The sequence below is a fragment of the Balaenoptera borealis genome, assembly GCF_965194805.1.
Source record: "Balaenoptera borealis genome assembly, chromosome: 2".
Classification (NCBI taxonomy): domain Eukaryota; kingdom Metazoa; phylum Chordata; class Mammalia; order Artiodactyla; family Balaenopteridae; genus Balaenoptera; species Balaenoptera borealis.
This window is the reverse complement of record NC_138867.1, coordinates 13,140,426-13,155,499: the sequence shown is the minus strand read 5'-3', so window position 1 is coordinate 13,155,499 and position 15,074 is coordinate 13,140,426. Positions and strand designations below refer to the sequence as shown.

Below are 15,074 nucleotides of genomic sequence, written 5' to 3'. Positions count from 1 at the left end.
AGTAAGTATCTCAAAATTCAAAGTAAAAATTTCATGGTCAGTGACTGGACCTCAGAAAAAGAGTCACAGTCTGTCAAATAAAAGAGGAGTGGGTCATGGGTCTTCTTTTTTTTTTAACCTTTTTGTTTTAGAATTATTTTAGATTTACAGAAGCGTTGTGAAGATAGCACGGACCCTTCACCTCACACTCCATCTTACTCTGCTGTGGTACATTTGTCACAAAAAAGGAACCAACCCCAGTACGTTATTGTGAACTAAACTCCACAGTTCATTCAGATTTCATGAGCGTTTTCCCCGTGTCCTTTCTCTGTTCTAGGATCCCATCCATGCTACCACGTTACAGTTAGTCATCTTGTCTCCTTAGCCTCCTCTGGTTTGTGAGAGTTTCTCAGACTTTGCTTGTCTTTGTGGCCTTGTCAGTTTCAAGGAATACTGATGAGGCACTATGTAGAATGTCACTCAATTTGGGTCTGTCCGGGGTTTTTCTCATGGTTAGACTGGGCATATGGGCTTTCGGGAGGAAAACCACATAGTTAAAGGGCCATTCTCATCACATCTCCTCAAGAGAACATGCTATCAACATGACATCACTGATGATGTTAACTTGATCACCTGGCCCATTATGTTTGCCAGGTTTCTCCACCGTGAAGGTTTTTTTCCCCCTTTCCTTCTTGTCCTTCTTTGGAAGGAAGTTACTATGATCAGCCCACACTCCAGGAGTGGGGAGATATGCCTCCACCTCCCTAAGGGGGGAGATATGCCTCCACCTCCCTAAGGGGGGAGGGTTCTACAGAAATTACTTGTAATTCTGTGCTGGAGATTTGTCCCTATTTGTTTATATATATCTGTATAGACTCATGGGTATTTACTCTGTGCTGCGGCTCATAATTCAATACTACATCACTTTTTCTTGCTCAGATTCCTCCAGCTTTGCCGGTGGGAGCTCTCTCTTCTGGACTCCTGTGTCCTTCGATGTATTGTTCCAAGCTGATCGTCTTGTATATTTCCCACCCTAGTCCTAGAGTGAGCCATTTCTCCAAGGACCCCTGGTTCCTTTTATTGGAGAATAAATAGAAGAACCAAGATGCGGGCATGGAGTGGGTTGTTGTGCTTTGCTGGCTGCTTCCTAATGAGATAATGTTGACAGCAAGCTCAGCAGCAGAAAACCCAACCCTGCAGCTACTCCCAGGGACAAATCATGTTCACTGTCAGTAGTTTATTAGGTTTGCGTTCTGGTTTGGAAAAGTCAACGTCATTAGGCTCTGCAAATATTTGAGGAACACGGCATGTCCTGGTCAACTAGGAGGGCATGTTCTAGGTCAAGACTACTCTGGGTGAACTCATCAGAAAGACACTTTTCCTGAAATATTCTTTGTTAGATTAGCTTCTAGAGCTTCTTGTTTTCTGAAACAGACTGGTTAAATCTCATCTGACTATGATGCTAGGGGTCAATATGTTTCTTGGAAAAATCTGATCTGCATATAGAGACTGCAGCTTTTAACCAACACCAAACCTACTTCTGAGTTGCATGTATTTCTTTCTGGGCAATGCTGGAAATAAGTCACTTTGTTTTAAAGAACTTGCTGGAAGGTAAGGAGCATTTTCATACTGGAAGTATAGCAAAGGCAAAGGGTCAAATTCAGGGAGAAAAAGAAAGGAAGTGTCGTTCCATGTGGCATTGCTTCCCTTTAAACCTGTGATTGCTGAAGCCCCAGACTAGACCGAGAGCATTCAGTTACACCGATCTAGAAAGACCCAATCTAGGCTGTAGGTGCGTGGGGCTGAAAACTCTGAAGAAGCACCTCGGTGGCACGTGGCCTTGATAGGGGCCTGTAGGGTGTCTTTGGCACAGACAGATACCAGATGGAGAACAGAGGGGCTTAGTGGTGTCAAGTTAAATCATACTGTAGACTTTTAGAAATGACATATCAAGCCTCCCTCCTGGGAAGCTCTATTAGAGATCCACCAAGCCTTACTGTTTTGCTTTCAAGGGACCAGAACTGCAGTCACCCGCCCCAGTTACTCGATATTTATGTCAGTGTCTCCGGTAATTTGGATGCACTTGCTATCTTGCGTCCTCAGGTTGGACTCCTCCAAAGGTTACTGACCTTTTCCTCCAGGGCAGTGGAAAGCCTCCAGGTGACCATTATCTGTGCAGAGAAGCCAGAGGGACGACTGACCTTTGCCACAGGTGCCTGCTTGCACCTTCCTCTCTGACATGCAATTACACGCTCCTTTTTCCTTGGTTTGTTGTCATTTAAAAGGCACTTCACAGTGATTTTGCAAGGCACAGAGAGATTGCAACAGGAGGCATTATCTCACATTCAGATAATCACTGGCTACAAAATAAGTAAAGCCTGCCGATGGTTTTCCTGGAAGCTTAAGTTTTTTTTTTGTTAGCAGAACGCAGCCTAGAGAGCTCCCTCCAGCCAGAGAGGAAACCCAGGATAGCTTATCCTCCATCAATCCTGACGCACAATCAAGTCCAGAGTTGGGGCAATGCTCACTTATCTTAATTCTTTACAGCTTTACTGCTGTGGAAAATATTTGAAGGGAGGGATGATCAATCTACTTGTCAAGAAAGTGAACCGTGTCCCGGTGCTGTGCTCAGTGTCGTTGTGAACGTATCATGAAATTGCCACCATTCCTGGGCCGTACGTGTGAGTGACAGGTCACCATTTCAGGCTGGCAGCTTTGCAGTGAGAAAAGATGGCAGGGCTACTTGTCCAGGACACTAGGTAATAAGGCCTCCGAGCTCCGAGTTGCTAGATCTTAGGAAGTATTTTTCCCTTCATGTCAAAGATGGGGTGTAAGTACTTGCATCAGGCAGTAGGGCTAAATGATAGTACATCTGTCATCTTTGAAAATCAAATGGGATATTCTTCCCAGATGCTGAAAAATACAAGATAGAATAAAAGTTCCACTGCATTTATAAAAGTGAAACGTATTTATAACAGACCCTCCAAGGTATCTTTTTTAACATATTTCAACATGACATAGTAAATAGGACCCGCCTAATTCCATGAAACTTAATTTGCCCAAAGCCTAAAGGTTGTTATAGTCGAAAACTTCAGTGTTCTGTTTTTACACGAATGCAATTCATTTTATAATGCGTTCACTTTCATTTTAGAGAAGAATCACTTGCATCTTAAGAAAGGGAGAGAAGTATTTTACGCAACTGGCATTTTTCTAACATCCTCTTCCAAAGTTATAACGTTACATTTTCAAATTCAGCTTTTCAATCGGTTATACACACACAAAGCTTAAAAAATCAGGCCTCTAAGAACTGGTCCCCGCAATAGCTGTTCTCCCAAACTGCCCTCGCCTTTCCTCCTACTCCCAGAGTTGGTTCAATGCAGTTCTGCCTGCATCCAAATGCTTTCAGGTCACTTTTTATTATTTGGTTAAAATTAATGTAAAAATTACATTAATAAACGTGCTCACCCTGAACTAACTGAGCTGTCCAGCAGCCTAGGTAAGCCTTCCACACTGGCCCAGCTACCCGCTCAGATGCCTGCCTGTCACGTGGGCCCCGCTGCCAGGCTCCCTTTGGGGCAGTTGTGGCGAATGGGCCAGGGCCTGTGTTATCAGGTGAGAACAGAGCAAGGCGGAGGCAGCTCGTGGACCCGTGTGCCAGTCCCCCCGATCGGGCAGGTTCACCCTCTTTCCTAGCTCCTCGGGGATCAGGTGATACCTGCCTTCTCATTTCACTTATGTACACCTTTTTTCTAACAACCTTGCTTCCTGCCTTTTTTCCCCGCAGCTCTGTTTTGTGATGTTCTGGACCCCCAATGTTTCCGAGAAAATTTTGATAGACATCATTGGCGTGGACTTTGCCTTCGCAGAACTCTGCGTTGTTCCCTTGCGAATCTTCTCCTTCTTCCCGGTTCCAGGTAAACAGAGAATGAAAGAAAAATTCCTATTTACCCTCATGCCTGATTCAGTCTTCTTTGTTGGCAAACGTTTGCAGTCCTGTCCCCCCCCCAAAAAAAATTTTTTTTAAGTTTTTAAATTTCACGGTGGATTAAAAAGATGCAAAGACATTATCCAGTCAGTTGAATGTTTGAGAAACAAGTCAAACAGGCATCATTTGTTTCTTAAAGGACATTGGTTGCAAACTCAGTAAAAAGAGCCCAGAGGGATAGCATGAGAAGTTCCGGGGGCAGTAGAACAGTTCTGTGTCTTCACTGTGGTGATGGTTACACAAATCTATGCCTGTACTGAGACTCTACTAGCACTGCTGGAGAAAAGAAAAATCCAGAGTCAAAGCTGAGGGCAGAAATGGGCCGTGGAGCTAGTCGAAGCCGGGGCTGATGGCACACCTGCCACCCTGTGCTTGTTCCCAAGTCAGGCCACGAGCTGCCCCTGCTCTGAGGTGCCAAGCATTCCTGGAGACTGCTGGGGGGCCCTCTGGTCCTTGGGGGTGGGGTGGGGGTCACCGGGGGAGCCAAGCTTTGGTGCCACCTGGAAGAGGCTGCACTTGCTGGAGATCAAGGCACATGTCGTTGACTCCCCAGTCTGGACTTGAGCAGGGGCTGGAGGTCCCAGAGCTAGGACTGGGGTGGGACTCGCCTTTCGTCTTTCCTCGCCTGTCAGACCACGGGCATGCAGACAGCCGGCCCCACCTGTCTTTGCCACCTGCTGGGTTTGGGCCAATCAGGTTAGCATCCCGCCCCGTGCGGCCTCACCCTCTACCTTGGCCAAACACAAGTGAGCATCTGTGTCTCATAAATTCAGTGCTTCCACCTGGGGCGGGCGGAGCACGGCGTCAGACCAGGAAGACTGCAGATTCTTCCTCCAGAGGTACCCTGGACACGAGCTTTTACCCCAGGAGTGAGCACTTCCTCCCCCTCGATAGGCCTATGCCTGCTGCCGCCCACACGGGATGAAGGGCTAAGCCTCCCGCTTCCCCAAACCCCACCCAGCTTCAGATCAAACCTAAATGTTGCCCAGGGTGTCTGTGCCCCAAACCAGCCCGTCAATCCTTGACGCGCTGTCCTTGGAGCCCCTCCTTGGCGCCGGGGCCGGTGCCCTGCCTGCCCTCCGGAAGCTCACAAGTCAGGGTGGGGAGACGGGGTACAGGGAACACGTTGTGAGGCCTTTAGGAAAACGAGGGAGCCAGCTGCGGACCAGCGGTCAGGATGCGGGGGAGGAAACAGGGAAGTGATACCTGTTCCTCTTCTTCACTCACACCTCCCTCCTCCGCACCTCCCCCTGCCTGCGGGCCGGGAAACCCAGCTTCTGGTCCAGCTCCTCTCCTCCCAGAGTCAACCGGGATCACCATCAAGTTGCCGCTTCCCTCTGAGTTTTCTAGACAGGCGTGAGCAGAGCTTGAGGCTAGGCGGGGGCAGGGGCGGGGGTGGAGGGACCGGCAGCAGCCCCCTGCCCCAGGGGTGGCGGTCACGGCGGCGAAAGGGGCTGCCCGCAGCCCACTCTCTGGACACTAAGGCTGTGAGGCGAGGGAGCCGAGGTGGGCACGGGGCTCCCCCAGGCCCAGAGGCGGGGATCAGGAGCCCCGGCAGCAAGACGAGGTGACCGCCCAGGGACCCTGGATGCGCCGCGGGGTCTCCGGGGGGTCAGAAGCAGCAGGGTGGGAGGAGCGGGGCGTTGCTGACGAGTCCTCGGCTCTCCCCTCAGTCACCGTGAGGGCCCATCTCACCGGGTGGCTGATGACCCTGAAGAAGACCTTCGTCCTGGCCCCCAGCTCCGTGCTGCGGATCATCGTGCTCATCACCAGCCTCGTGGTCCTGCCCTACCTGGGGTACGTCGCCGGGGGGCCCGGGGCTGCAGGTGCTGCTGCCACTTGCACGCTCCGCCCGGAAGGTTGCATGTGCTCTTTCCTGGGAAATCCCCAAGCACGTGTCGAGTTAGAAATGCCGAGGGATGCCTTGGTTCGCTGCCCAGGACCAGGTGGGAGGCTGTCGAGATCCATTCTAGAAAAGTACTTTCGGGGTCAGGCCCATACACAAACCGCATTGAGCATCTGTCACGGCGTGGCAGGCACGGGAAGGTGAAAAACACAAGGGAGCAAGGGTGTCGCCCTGGTCCTCAGGGGCTCCCAGTCCCTTGGGGAAGGGGCATGGTCCGTCCCACGGCGTGGGGAACCTCACGGTACAGAGAGGACGGGCGGGAGGCTGTGGGCTCACAAGCGGGGGGCCGGGCCCCTCCCCCAGGAGACGCTGCGCTGAGACCTGGAGCAGGGGTGGGAGCTGCCTGGGCCCGGGGTTCCAGGCCCCTCCCCCCGCAGGTGGCCCGTTTACTAGCTGCAGCCCTAACCAGCAGATCTCGAACGCGATCGTCCGGTCCCCCTGTTGTCTACCCCTTTCCTGGGTTTTGGCTGGGTTTTGACTCTCTTTGTGCCTCGGCGGGGCTTTAACAGACAAGTGGCCTTTGCGTTCTCATCCCCAGGGTACACGGAGCCACCCTGGGCGTGGGCTCCCTCCTCGCGGGGTTTGTGGGAGAATCCACCATGGTCGCCATAGCAGCGTGCTACGTCTATCGGAAACAGGTGAGAGGTGGCGACGGAACCGCGCCCCCGCCTGGCACTCCCCAGGCGCCGGAGACACAGCCTGCACGGCCTGCACACGGCCGTGGAGGGGGGGGAGGGGGGGGAGGGGAGGGGAGGGGGGGAGGGGGGAGGGGAGGGGGGGAGGGGGGAGGGCAGGGCACAGCCCCCGCTGGCAAGGGCTGCCGGGAAGTGGCGTCCTCGGGCAGAGGCAGGTCTCCATCAGCTGATGGGCGGGCGGGGAGGTGGGAGACGGGATCCGCCCACCCCTCACCCGCGCCGCGAATGCTTAACGCAAGAGCCGGGCACACAGTCCGCTCCCGAGTAACCCCACCGTAAGGAACACGCTGGCCTAAGATGCAGCCTCGGCGAGGTCGGCCCGGCCATAAACGAGGTCCCAGTCCGCGGCGAGGGCTCCCCTGAGACCCCGTGGCCTCCCCCTGCTCTTGGCTCTGCTGCGCTGCGTCCCTGCCCCAGCCCCACGCTGATGGGTCGGCTTTGGTCTAGAAAAAGAAGATGGAGAACGAGTCGGCCGCCGAGGGGGAGGACTCGGCGATGACGGACCTGCCTCCCGCAGAGGAGGGCACGGACGTCGTGGAGATGCAGGAGGAGCGCGACTGAGGCGCGGCCCCCCCCCCGGGCGCTGCAGGGACGGCCGAGATGACACTTCCGCGTCATCCGCTCTCCCGTCGTGTTTTGTTCCGCTTTCGTCTTTGGTTTTCGTTTGGGTAATGAAAGAGGCCTTGATCTTAAGGCTTCACGGCCACTCTGGCACACTGGGTGTGCCCACGCTGATGTGAAGACCTGCAGAATGGTCTCGCCGTTGCTTTGTGGAAACAAACCAAACGACTGACTTCATGCCCCCGCTCCGTGAGAACCCCGAAGACATAGCTGCCTCGTAGCCCACGTTGCCTCCCCACCCCCTCGGACAGTCTCCCCTTGGAACCAAAGGGCCGCGGCTGTGCCGTCCATCGCCCCTCAGACACCACCGGCCGGCAGGCCACAGACTGACCCTGTCCCCTTGCATCGCTCTCGAGAACCAACAGGTGACAACTCGGCTTTCTTTGGTCGGCTTCCCAGTAACGTGACTGTGTCAGGAGATGTGGCTCAGAGGCATTGCACCGTGGATGCGACGTGTGAACGCGCTGGACCGGTGGGCGGCCGGAAGTAATCTCCCGTGGGAAGGTGTGAGGTGCCTTGGGGGCAGAAACTGACACATGCAAACGCTAGCACTTCACCTCGCCTCTTCCTAGATTTGAATGCGCGCTCACTTTCAGGCCCTGTCCTGTACATACGTGAGCTGCCTTGCTAAAGTTGTCCCGAAGCGCATCTCCCGGTTGCCGCGTCCTTGGGCATGACTTTCCCTGAAGGCTTGTTTTTCCACTCGCCTTTCCTGAAGATGGCACTAGAGCAAGGGAAACGGACGGAGCATTCTAACTTTACGTTTTAGTTTTTAAAGTGAACTGAAGCTTTAAGTCATAATCTAGCATTCTAATGCCAGGTTGCTGCATCATCACTTTGGAAGTAGATTTATGACCTGGTCCTGCCGTTCTTAGTCCTAACCGTGCGGCGCAGGTAATTCCGAGTGTACTTCTGTACTCCCCTCTCACACCACACGAGAAAGCAAGACATTTTATAAACAATAGCAAAGTCACTATGTGATATTCCCTGAAATGACACATTTGAAATCCATTTAGTGCAGTATATTTTTCTAAGTTTTGGAAAGCGGGTTTTTTCTTTAAAAAAATTATGGACACGGTTCACTAAATTCTTGATTTAGTCAAAATTCCTAGACTGAAAGAACCTAAACACAAAAATATTTTAAAGATATAAATATATACTGTATATGTTATGTAATTTATTTTAGGCTATGATACATTTCCTATTTTCGCATTTTCAATAAAATGTCTCTAATACAATACGGTGACAGCTCGTGTGCTCAACATACCTGCAGTTGAAACGTATTGTACCGATGAACAGTGTGTCTTGTTTGCAGCAGTTTTACAGTCTCTCATTTGTATATAAATGTAAGGGTCAGTAAATGACAAGAGAACTATTTTTCATTATGAGCAACAGGGGTATAAATGGGTCAGCTGATGTAGACAATAGTGGGAGTGGAAATATATGCTAGAAGGGCAAAAAAGAAAGAAGAAGTCCAGCTTTTTGCGTTTATTGCTTTCAGTGCCGTGTAATCAGATTGTTCCTCACAGAAAAAAGAATGTAAAGGCTCGGAGTCAGCCATGAATATCACAGGGTTCGTTCACATGTCTGGACACCCAGTGACCCCTGGGGGACAAATCCTCATGTGCTTCCTCTGAGCGGTTTTTCCGCTGAGAATTAAGATGTGTTGCTTTGGGGTGGTTTCAGGGGCAGATCTGAGAAGATGGGGAAAAAATCTAATTGTATCGGCTTTTTTAAAGTACATGACTAGAAAATTAAACAGCAGTATTTTTTAACATGTGTGACTAGTATTTCATGCTTGTGGGGTTGGAGCTTAAAGAGTAAATTGTGAAAAAGCAAATTCTTTCCCTCCGAATCGGGGAAGACCAGCTAGGCTCTTCATTATGCAATTAGAACACAGCATTACAACCTCAGAGACACCTTCGGTGATAAAGAGTCACGGGCCAGGGTGTTTTGTTAGAGTTTCAGAAAACACAGGAAACAAGCCCCGACCCAGGCCACGATGACGGGGCTGCGATTGTGCAGGGCGCACATGTCCAAAGCCTTTCTCCTCCAGCCATATGTCCTCTCCTCACAGGTTCCTTCATTAGCTTGGGCTGCAGAAGCCACTTCACAGTTTGGGCTGACAAGCACACACCTTAACTTCCAGAGCAAAACCCACTGCTGGCAGGTTCTTCTGCAGCTGTTCTAACCACACAGACAGGAGAGGAAGAGGAATGGGTCTCCTTCCCACTTTTCAGGGTGAGGGGGGCACCCCTTTGACTTCGTCACCCAAAGAAACGTTCCTCCAACCCAGGTTTCTTTTTTCATGCGAGTCGCTCAGCTGACAGAAGTATTTAGGGAGCCGTGCCTGGAGAGTCTCAAAGTCAAGGACCGTGGAAAGACCAGACGTGACTTTCTCAGTGTGGACCCGTGCCTCATAGACACACAGGATCTAAAACCACGGGGGCATAAAGCTGCTTGTATTTAGATGCTGAGAAGTGAGTCTGGGCTGCTCAGTGGTCTTTCCATCCCGAGGGCCTTCTCTGGGCCAGCTCAGGTCAAGAGCAGCTTGTCGCGTGGCCTCTCTGCTTTCTGAGGGGCGCAGGCGAGGTCATTCTCAACGCAGCTGCTGCGGGCTCTGAGCGGGACCTCAGTGTCACTGGCATCGGTGAGACACCAGGATCTGAGCAGGAGGAAGCAGGCCGGGCTTGCTCCAGGGAAGTCAGGACAGGCTGCGACCTGCCGGCCGGCACTCGGCTCAGGGCGTGTCCAGAGGTTTGCACGTTAGCGGGAAGCCCTCACTTGCCTGAGACTCTTTAATTTGGGCACAAAGGCCACTGGTTTACGTCACTGTGTGAGAGCCAGGCACGCCCCCCTCGTTGCCTGCCTCAGGCTGGTCTTGTGCAAAAGTCCATCTTCTTTGTTTTGCATGTGTGTTTTGCACCAGCAGTTGGTTTGGCTCTGGAACTGTCCAGGGATGGCCCACACCCTCAGAAATGGAAACTTTTAGTGATAGTTTAGGGTATATGGGATGGGGCCAGGCTTCACGACAGTAGTAAAAGCGCTTGGTTTTTGACTCCCCGAGTCCTCCCAGCAAATAACCTCGGGAGGTGCCCGGGAGGCCCACGAGAAAGGAGGCCCGGGGGCTCCGCTGTAGTCCAGCTCCATCAAGACCCCAGGGCACTTCCCAACCAGGAGCCAGCTCTGTGGTCCCCACATGCAGCCTTTTCTGGTCTCTCTTGGGATTGGGATAATCACTGCATTTCCCAAATATCAGAAAAGTTATTCAGTGATACCTCTAGAGCAAGAAGTGAAAAAGTTAACAGCTCCCTACCCTCCTACCTCATTCTCATTTGGGGTTCTTCTGGAAGGAAGGAGCGGGGGGAGAGCCACTTTTTTGTACCCTTAGTTTCCAGAAACACGTCCATTTAAAGACTCAGTAGTTCTCTGACTGGGTTTTTTCTTTTTCTTCAAACTGAAGTGGGAGAGAGACTGAGGAAGTATTTATATAGCTGTAATTAAATGACATTATCTTGAGAAATATTTTCTTGTATTTAAACATCTTTCTAGTTCTGTAAACCTCTGCATAGACCAGTGCCCAGGACTGCATGAGCTGGTGTGTACCGATCAGTCAGGGTTTCTGGCCTCTTTGCAGGTGAGCTGACCTCTAAACCTAGGACGAAGTCTTCATCAGTCAAAGCAGTGCACGGTCCAGGAAAGGGGCCTTTTCTGTTCTAAGTCCTAACCTTTTTTAAAAAATATATAACCAAAAGCGCAATGAGCAGGGCTTTATAGCTCGTGGAGATTTGTAAGTATTGAGACATCTGTGTTGCGCGTGCAGCCAATTCCCTAAAAGCAGCTCCTGCCCGCCTTCTGAGAAGACAGGCACCCTCAGGCAGCGCCCTCACACGGCTCTTTCATAAAAAGCACTTGAACCTAGAAAAGCATGTTTTAAAGCAACGTGCTTGGTAAACATTCAGGATGCTCCTCTATGTGGTTACTTGGAGTCTCTATTTCTGTCCTTTGAAGCAGCAAAACATCACGTGATTCATCGACTGCTCTAACCACACATAAAACAGGATGTAGAGAAAATCTGAAGATACACGGAAAGACCCTGTTGCCTGCCCTTTTAAAGGTTATATGTCTAAAATTAACTACCCAAATGTGCAAAATGAGGGACATGTTATTACAAAATCAAAATAGCCCAAACCCCACTCCGGAGTCAGAAAAGGTGTAACGAATTATAGAGCTTACTGTCTGACCTCAAAAGGGAAAACAATGAAGAGGAGCTGGTGAGAGCTTAAGATTTCACTTTCTCCTCCAGAGGGGAGGTCAGAACTATTAGCTACTGCACTCTGCGCAAAGAAGAGCACCAAAGACGTGCCTCCAAATCTTTTTTTTTTTTAAGTCATCCTTGCCAAGTCCAAGTGGTTCCAGAAGAATTTTTTTCTCTGCTTCATTGGCAATCAACCAGGCTCTCTGAAAGACTGTGTAAGATCCACGCACTTTTATAGACTGCTGTCAGCTACCCACGGCTTCAGCACACGTTTCTACATGGTACCTTTTTTTAAGTTAGGAGATGTAACCCAAAGTGCACTTCACTAACAAGATTTGGCATCGGCTTCTACAATCCGTACATGCAAACAGAAGCGCACGAGAGCCAGGAAGCCTTTCTCTCTCCAGCAATATATGTGGTCTCCTTAGGTTCAAGAAGGGGGGAGACGGGGCAGACCAGCTAAAAATGCTTGTACCATTCGTTCACCATCCAGCTTTGTGGAAATTCAGTGACGTATGGAGATTGGTCGTTACTATAAGATTTAGAGGCAGATGTTCTCCAACCATGAACCAGGGACAAGAAATGGTGTCTTCGGGGTGGGAAACACTACGGCCAGGTGGACTCTGGTTCCCTGAAGTGTGGGGCTGTGGACATGGGGGACCCACAGTTTGGATGAACCAGATACTGAAGGAGAAGTTCAAGTTACTCTGGTGGAACAAAGGCGGTACAGGGTTCCCATGACCACCAGTCACCCAGCAGCCAAAGCATGGGGCAGTCAGTCACTGGGAAGCAGGCCACGCCCCCAGGGGTACCACATTCGCAGGGCTTCTGGGCAAATACACTGCTCCCTGGGCCCATGCTCTATTTGGTTTGCTTAGCGATGTATTGAGAGGGCAAATATCTAAAGCTGGAATGACCAAGGAGCTAGTCATAGAGCTTCAGGAGTCCTGACAGAGCCACAAATGGGATTCTGTCCAGGTTGGTCAGCTGAACAATGAGAAGCTCAGGCCGTTATTGCTAAGGCTCCTTCCTGGTCTAACAGTCAGTCTATGCAGGATCTGGGGTTTAGAACATGGTACAGGATCCTGCAATGGAAAAATAAAATTACCTCGTTCTCCGTTTCAGATCTGAATATTAGCACTGATCCAGAATTTTTTGTTTTAACAAAAGTAAGTCTTCTGGGAGTCACTTTTCTCTGTGTGGCTGTCAGCTTACAGGCTTTTCAGTTTTTCATCAAAACTGTGGGTTTAATTTAAACTGTCAAAACCAATCACATTAAAATATTTGTGGAGCCTTGATTAAAACTGACTGCAGAGGTTGGTATAAAATATATGTTGCATTTAAACAAGTGCTGTGTATGTATTAAATAGATGTAAGTTTCTGCATTGTTAAGAGCATTTATATGTGCTTTTCTTTTGAGGATTTTTTTTGGAGGGGAGGAGGTTTGTGCTCATATATTGTCAAATAGCTTTCATACTCTAATTTTACTTTAAGTAAAGCTTGAACGGTCAGCATATTGATTGAGATTGCTTTTAGTTTCTTGATTTTCTTATTCTAACCATTAGTCTGTTTACACACCCCAAATTACGTGGTTATCTATTTCTGACTACAATTTCCCTTTTTTGTCAAACGTACATGGATATTAAAATTTCGCCCTTTGCCTTGGTAAATAGCTGAAACCTCTACCCACTGGGATATTTCCCCAAACTCTCTGTCTTACTTAAATATGACCTATTTCTTCAAATTTTATTCCGTACTAAGATGAATTTTTACTTTCCATAACTGCAATAATATTGAAAGTTCTCTGAGGCCCGGCTTCTCCCCACCCCTTCTAGAATGGGGACACCAGATAGCCCGGCTTTAGGAAAGTGAGAGGAACAGAAGGTGAAAACCCCTCCTGCCCACATCTAAGGGACTCTTGCTCTTATCAGTCTTTATGTGAAAAGCATTTCTCTTTTTAAACCCTAACGTCTTAACCTCAGAGAATGATGGCTCTCATTTTTTTAACCTCCTATGAAAGATTATATAGAGAATGTGTTTTATTACCTGCCTGTAATCAACAAGGATGTTAGCATGCTACTGACTTGCTTGAGATCGCATATTTTCTTTACTGTTTCATGACGTTTTTGAGTTAAAGATCTGAGCACTACCTCTACCATGCTTCCCTATTACTGCCGCTAATATTACAGGTTTTTGAAGTCTAAGAGGTCATCGTTCTTTCCACCCACAGCACTTGGGATATGGCATGTCTTCCTGCTTGGCTGTGATGCCAGGATGTGGAGCTGTGCTGGCCCAAGCATTGTCAACTTTCCCCATGGGGAGCAGTCCTCCCGCAAGGGGCAAATCTTCAGCCCTCCCACACTTCCTCCTGATGTCCCAGATGAATCACATTATCATCCTCCCAAAAACCTACTCCACGACACCCCCACCCCCCCGCCGGTGGGGGTCCCACTAACCCCAATCAGTTTCCCTCCTAGTTTCTCGCACATCCCTCCCTCCCTCTGCATCTTAAGTCCCACTGGCTTAGCTCAGGGGCTCCTGGTCACCTAAGGCCCAGATGCTAAAGAAGCCTCCAAAACAGTTTCCTTCTCCAGGCTCGTGCGTCCCCCTGGACAGCGATGTAAATGGCACCTCCTAGAGTTTTGCAGTGCACAACCTGCACAACCATTCCCGGCCGCCAGCCCACCTCACCCCCACCCTGCCTCACATTGCAGAAGACCTTTAGTGTTCATACCTGTCTTCGTTTATGAAGGCTGAGGGCTTCCAATCAGGAGGATGTCAAAGTAACTGTCACGAGCCAGTTCCTGGTTTTGAAACGCCTGCCTCTCCCCTCTTTACCTATCTGTGAATTATCCCAAACCACCACATCTGCACCTTATACAATGGTAGCAAACTTCCAGAATGTTTCCCCTTAGGGTAACTAGTTTGGATACATTCACAGATACAATCTAACGGGTGTTTCGGTTAATATCAGGGAGAAAACTATGCCGTCTTCTAAGTTTTCCTATCCAACACTGTTAAAGGCAATGCTGGGATGAAAGGTATACTGGCATTGCTTATATTCTTACTTTCTGCCCCCAACAAGCTCCAGGCTTCTTACTGGACAATGCAAGCCAGTACATACCATGCTAACTTCACAGTTCAACACACTGGTCTTTATGCAAAAGGAACAAAAGAAATCAGGAGCGCAAGGCCTAATTCTATCTCTGTGGCTTATCAGCTGTGAGCCAGGCAAGTTATGGGATGCCTCTGGTTCAGCCTCCTCTGCTCTAGAACGAGATCTTTTCTAGTCCTCATCTACTGCGACATCAGGATTTGCAGAGCCGTAGATGGCAGTGCGTGAAGACGGGGGTGCACGTCTGCTAACCTTCCAAGTGGTTTGGAAGTGCCCCAGCCAACAAATCTATGAACATTACTGCCGGCCTGCTTTCAACAAAGAAAAACTACTAGAGCTTTTATAGAACAAAACAAAGACTAATCGTACCTTAGGTTCAGAACCTTTGAATCCAAAGACCAAAACAGAATGAACAAATAGAATTATTATTATCAAACTTTACATTATACTACACACCTAAAATTCTTTCATCTGCTTCACGTACCAGGCTCTCTTGCTGTAATGGCAAGTGGCTG

General features: G+C 49.6%; 2 protein-coding genes across 4 annotated transcripts in view; one reads left to right on the top strand and one right to left on the bottom strand.

Moving 5' to 3' along the window:
* Positions 1-8,961, top strand: part of ANKH (ANKH inorganic pyrophosphate transport regulator) — a 139,778-nt gene extending 130,817 nt beyond the window's left edge. For both annotated transcript variants that reach the window (XM_082380359.1, XM_082380358.1), the window contains 4 exons: positions 3,764-3,893; positions 5,638-5,761; positions 6,409-6,508; positions 7,013-8,961. In XM_082380359.1, the coding sequence (XP_082236485.1) occupies positions 3,764-3,893; positions 5,638-5,761; positions 6,409-6,508; positions 7,013-7,126 (468 nt within the window). In that variant the 3' untranslated portion in view covers positions 7,127-8,961. The remainder of the gene's footprint in view (positions 1-3,763; positions 3,894-5,637; positions 5,762-6,408; positions 6,509-7,012) is intronic.
* The window catches only part of OTULIN (OTU deubiquitinase with linear linkage specificity), a 71,170-nt gene that overhangs the window by 17,665 nt on the left and 38,431 nt on the right, over positions 1-15,074 (bottom strand). The window lies entirely within an intron of this gene.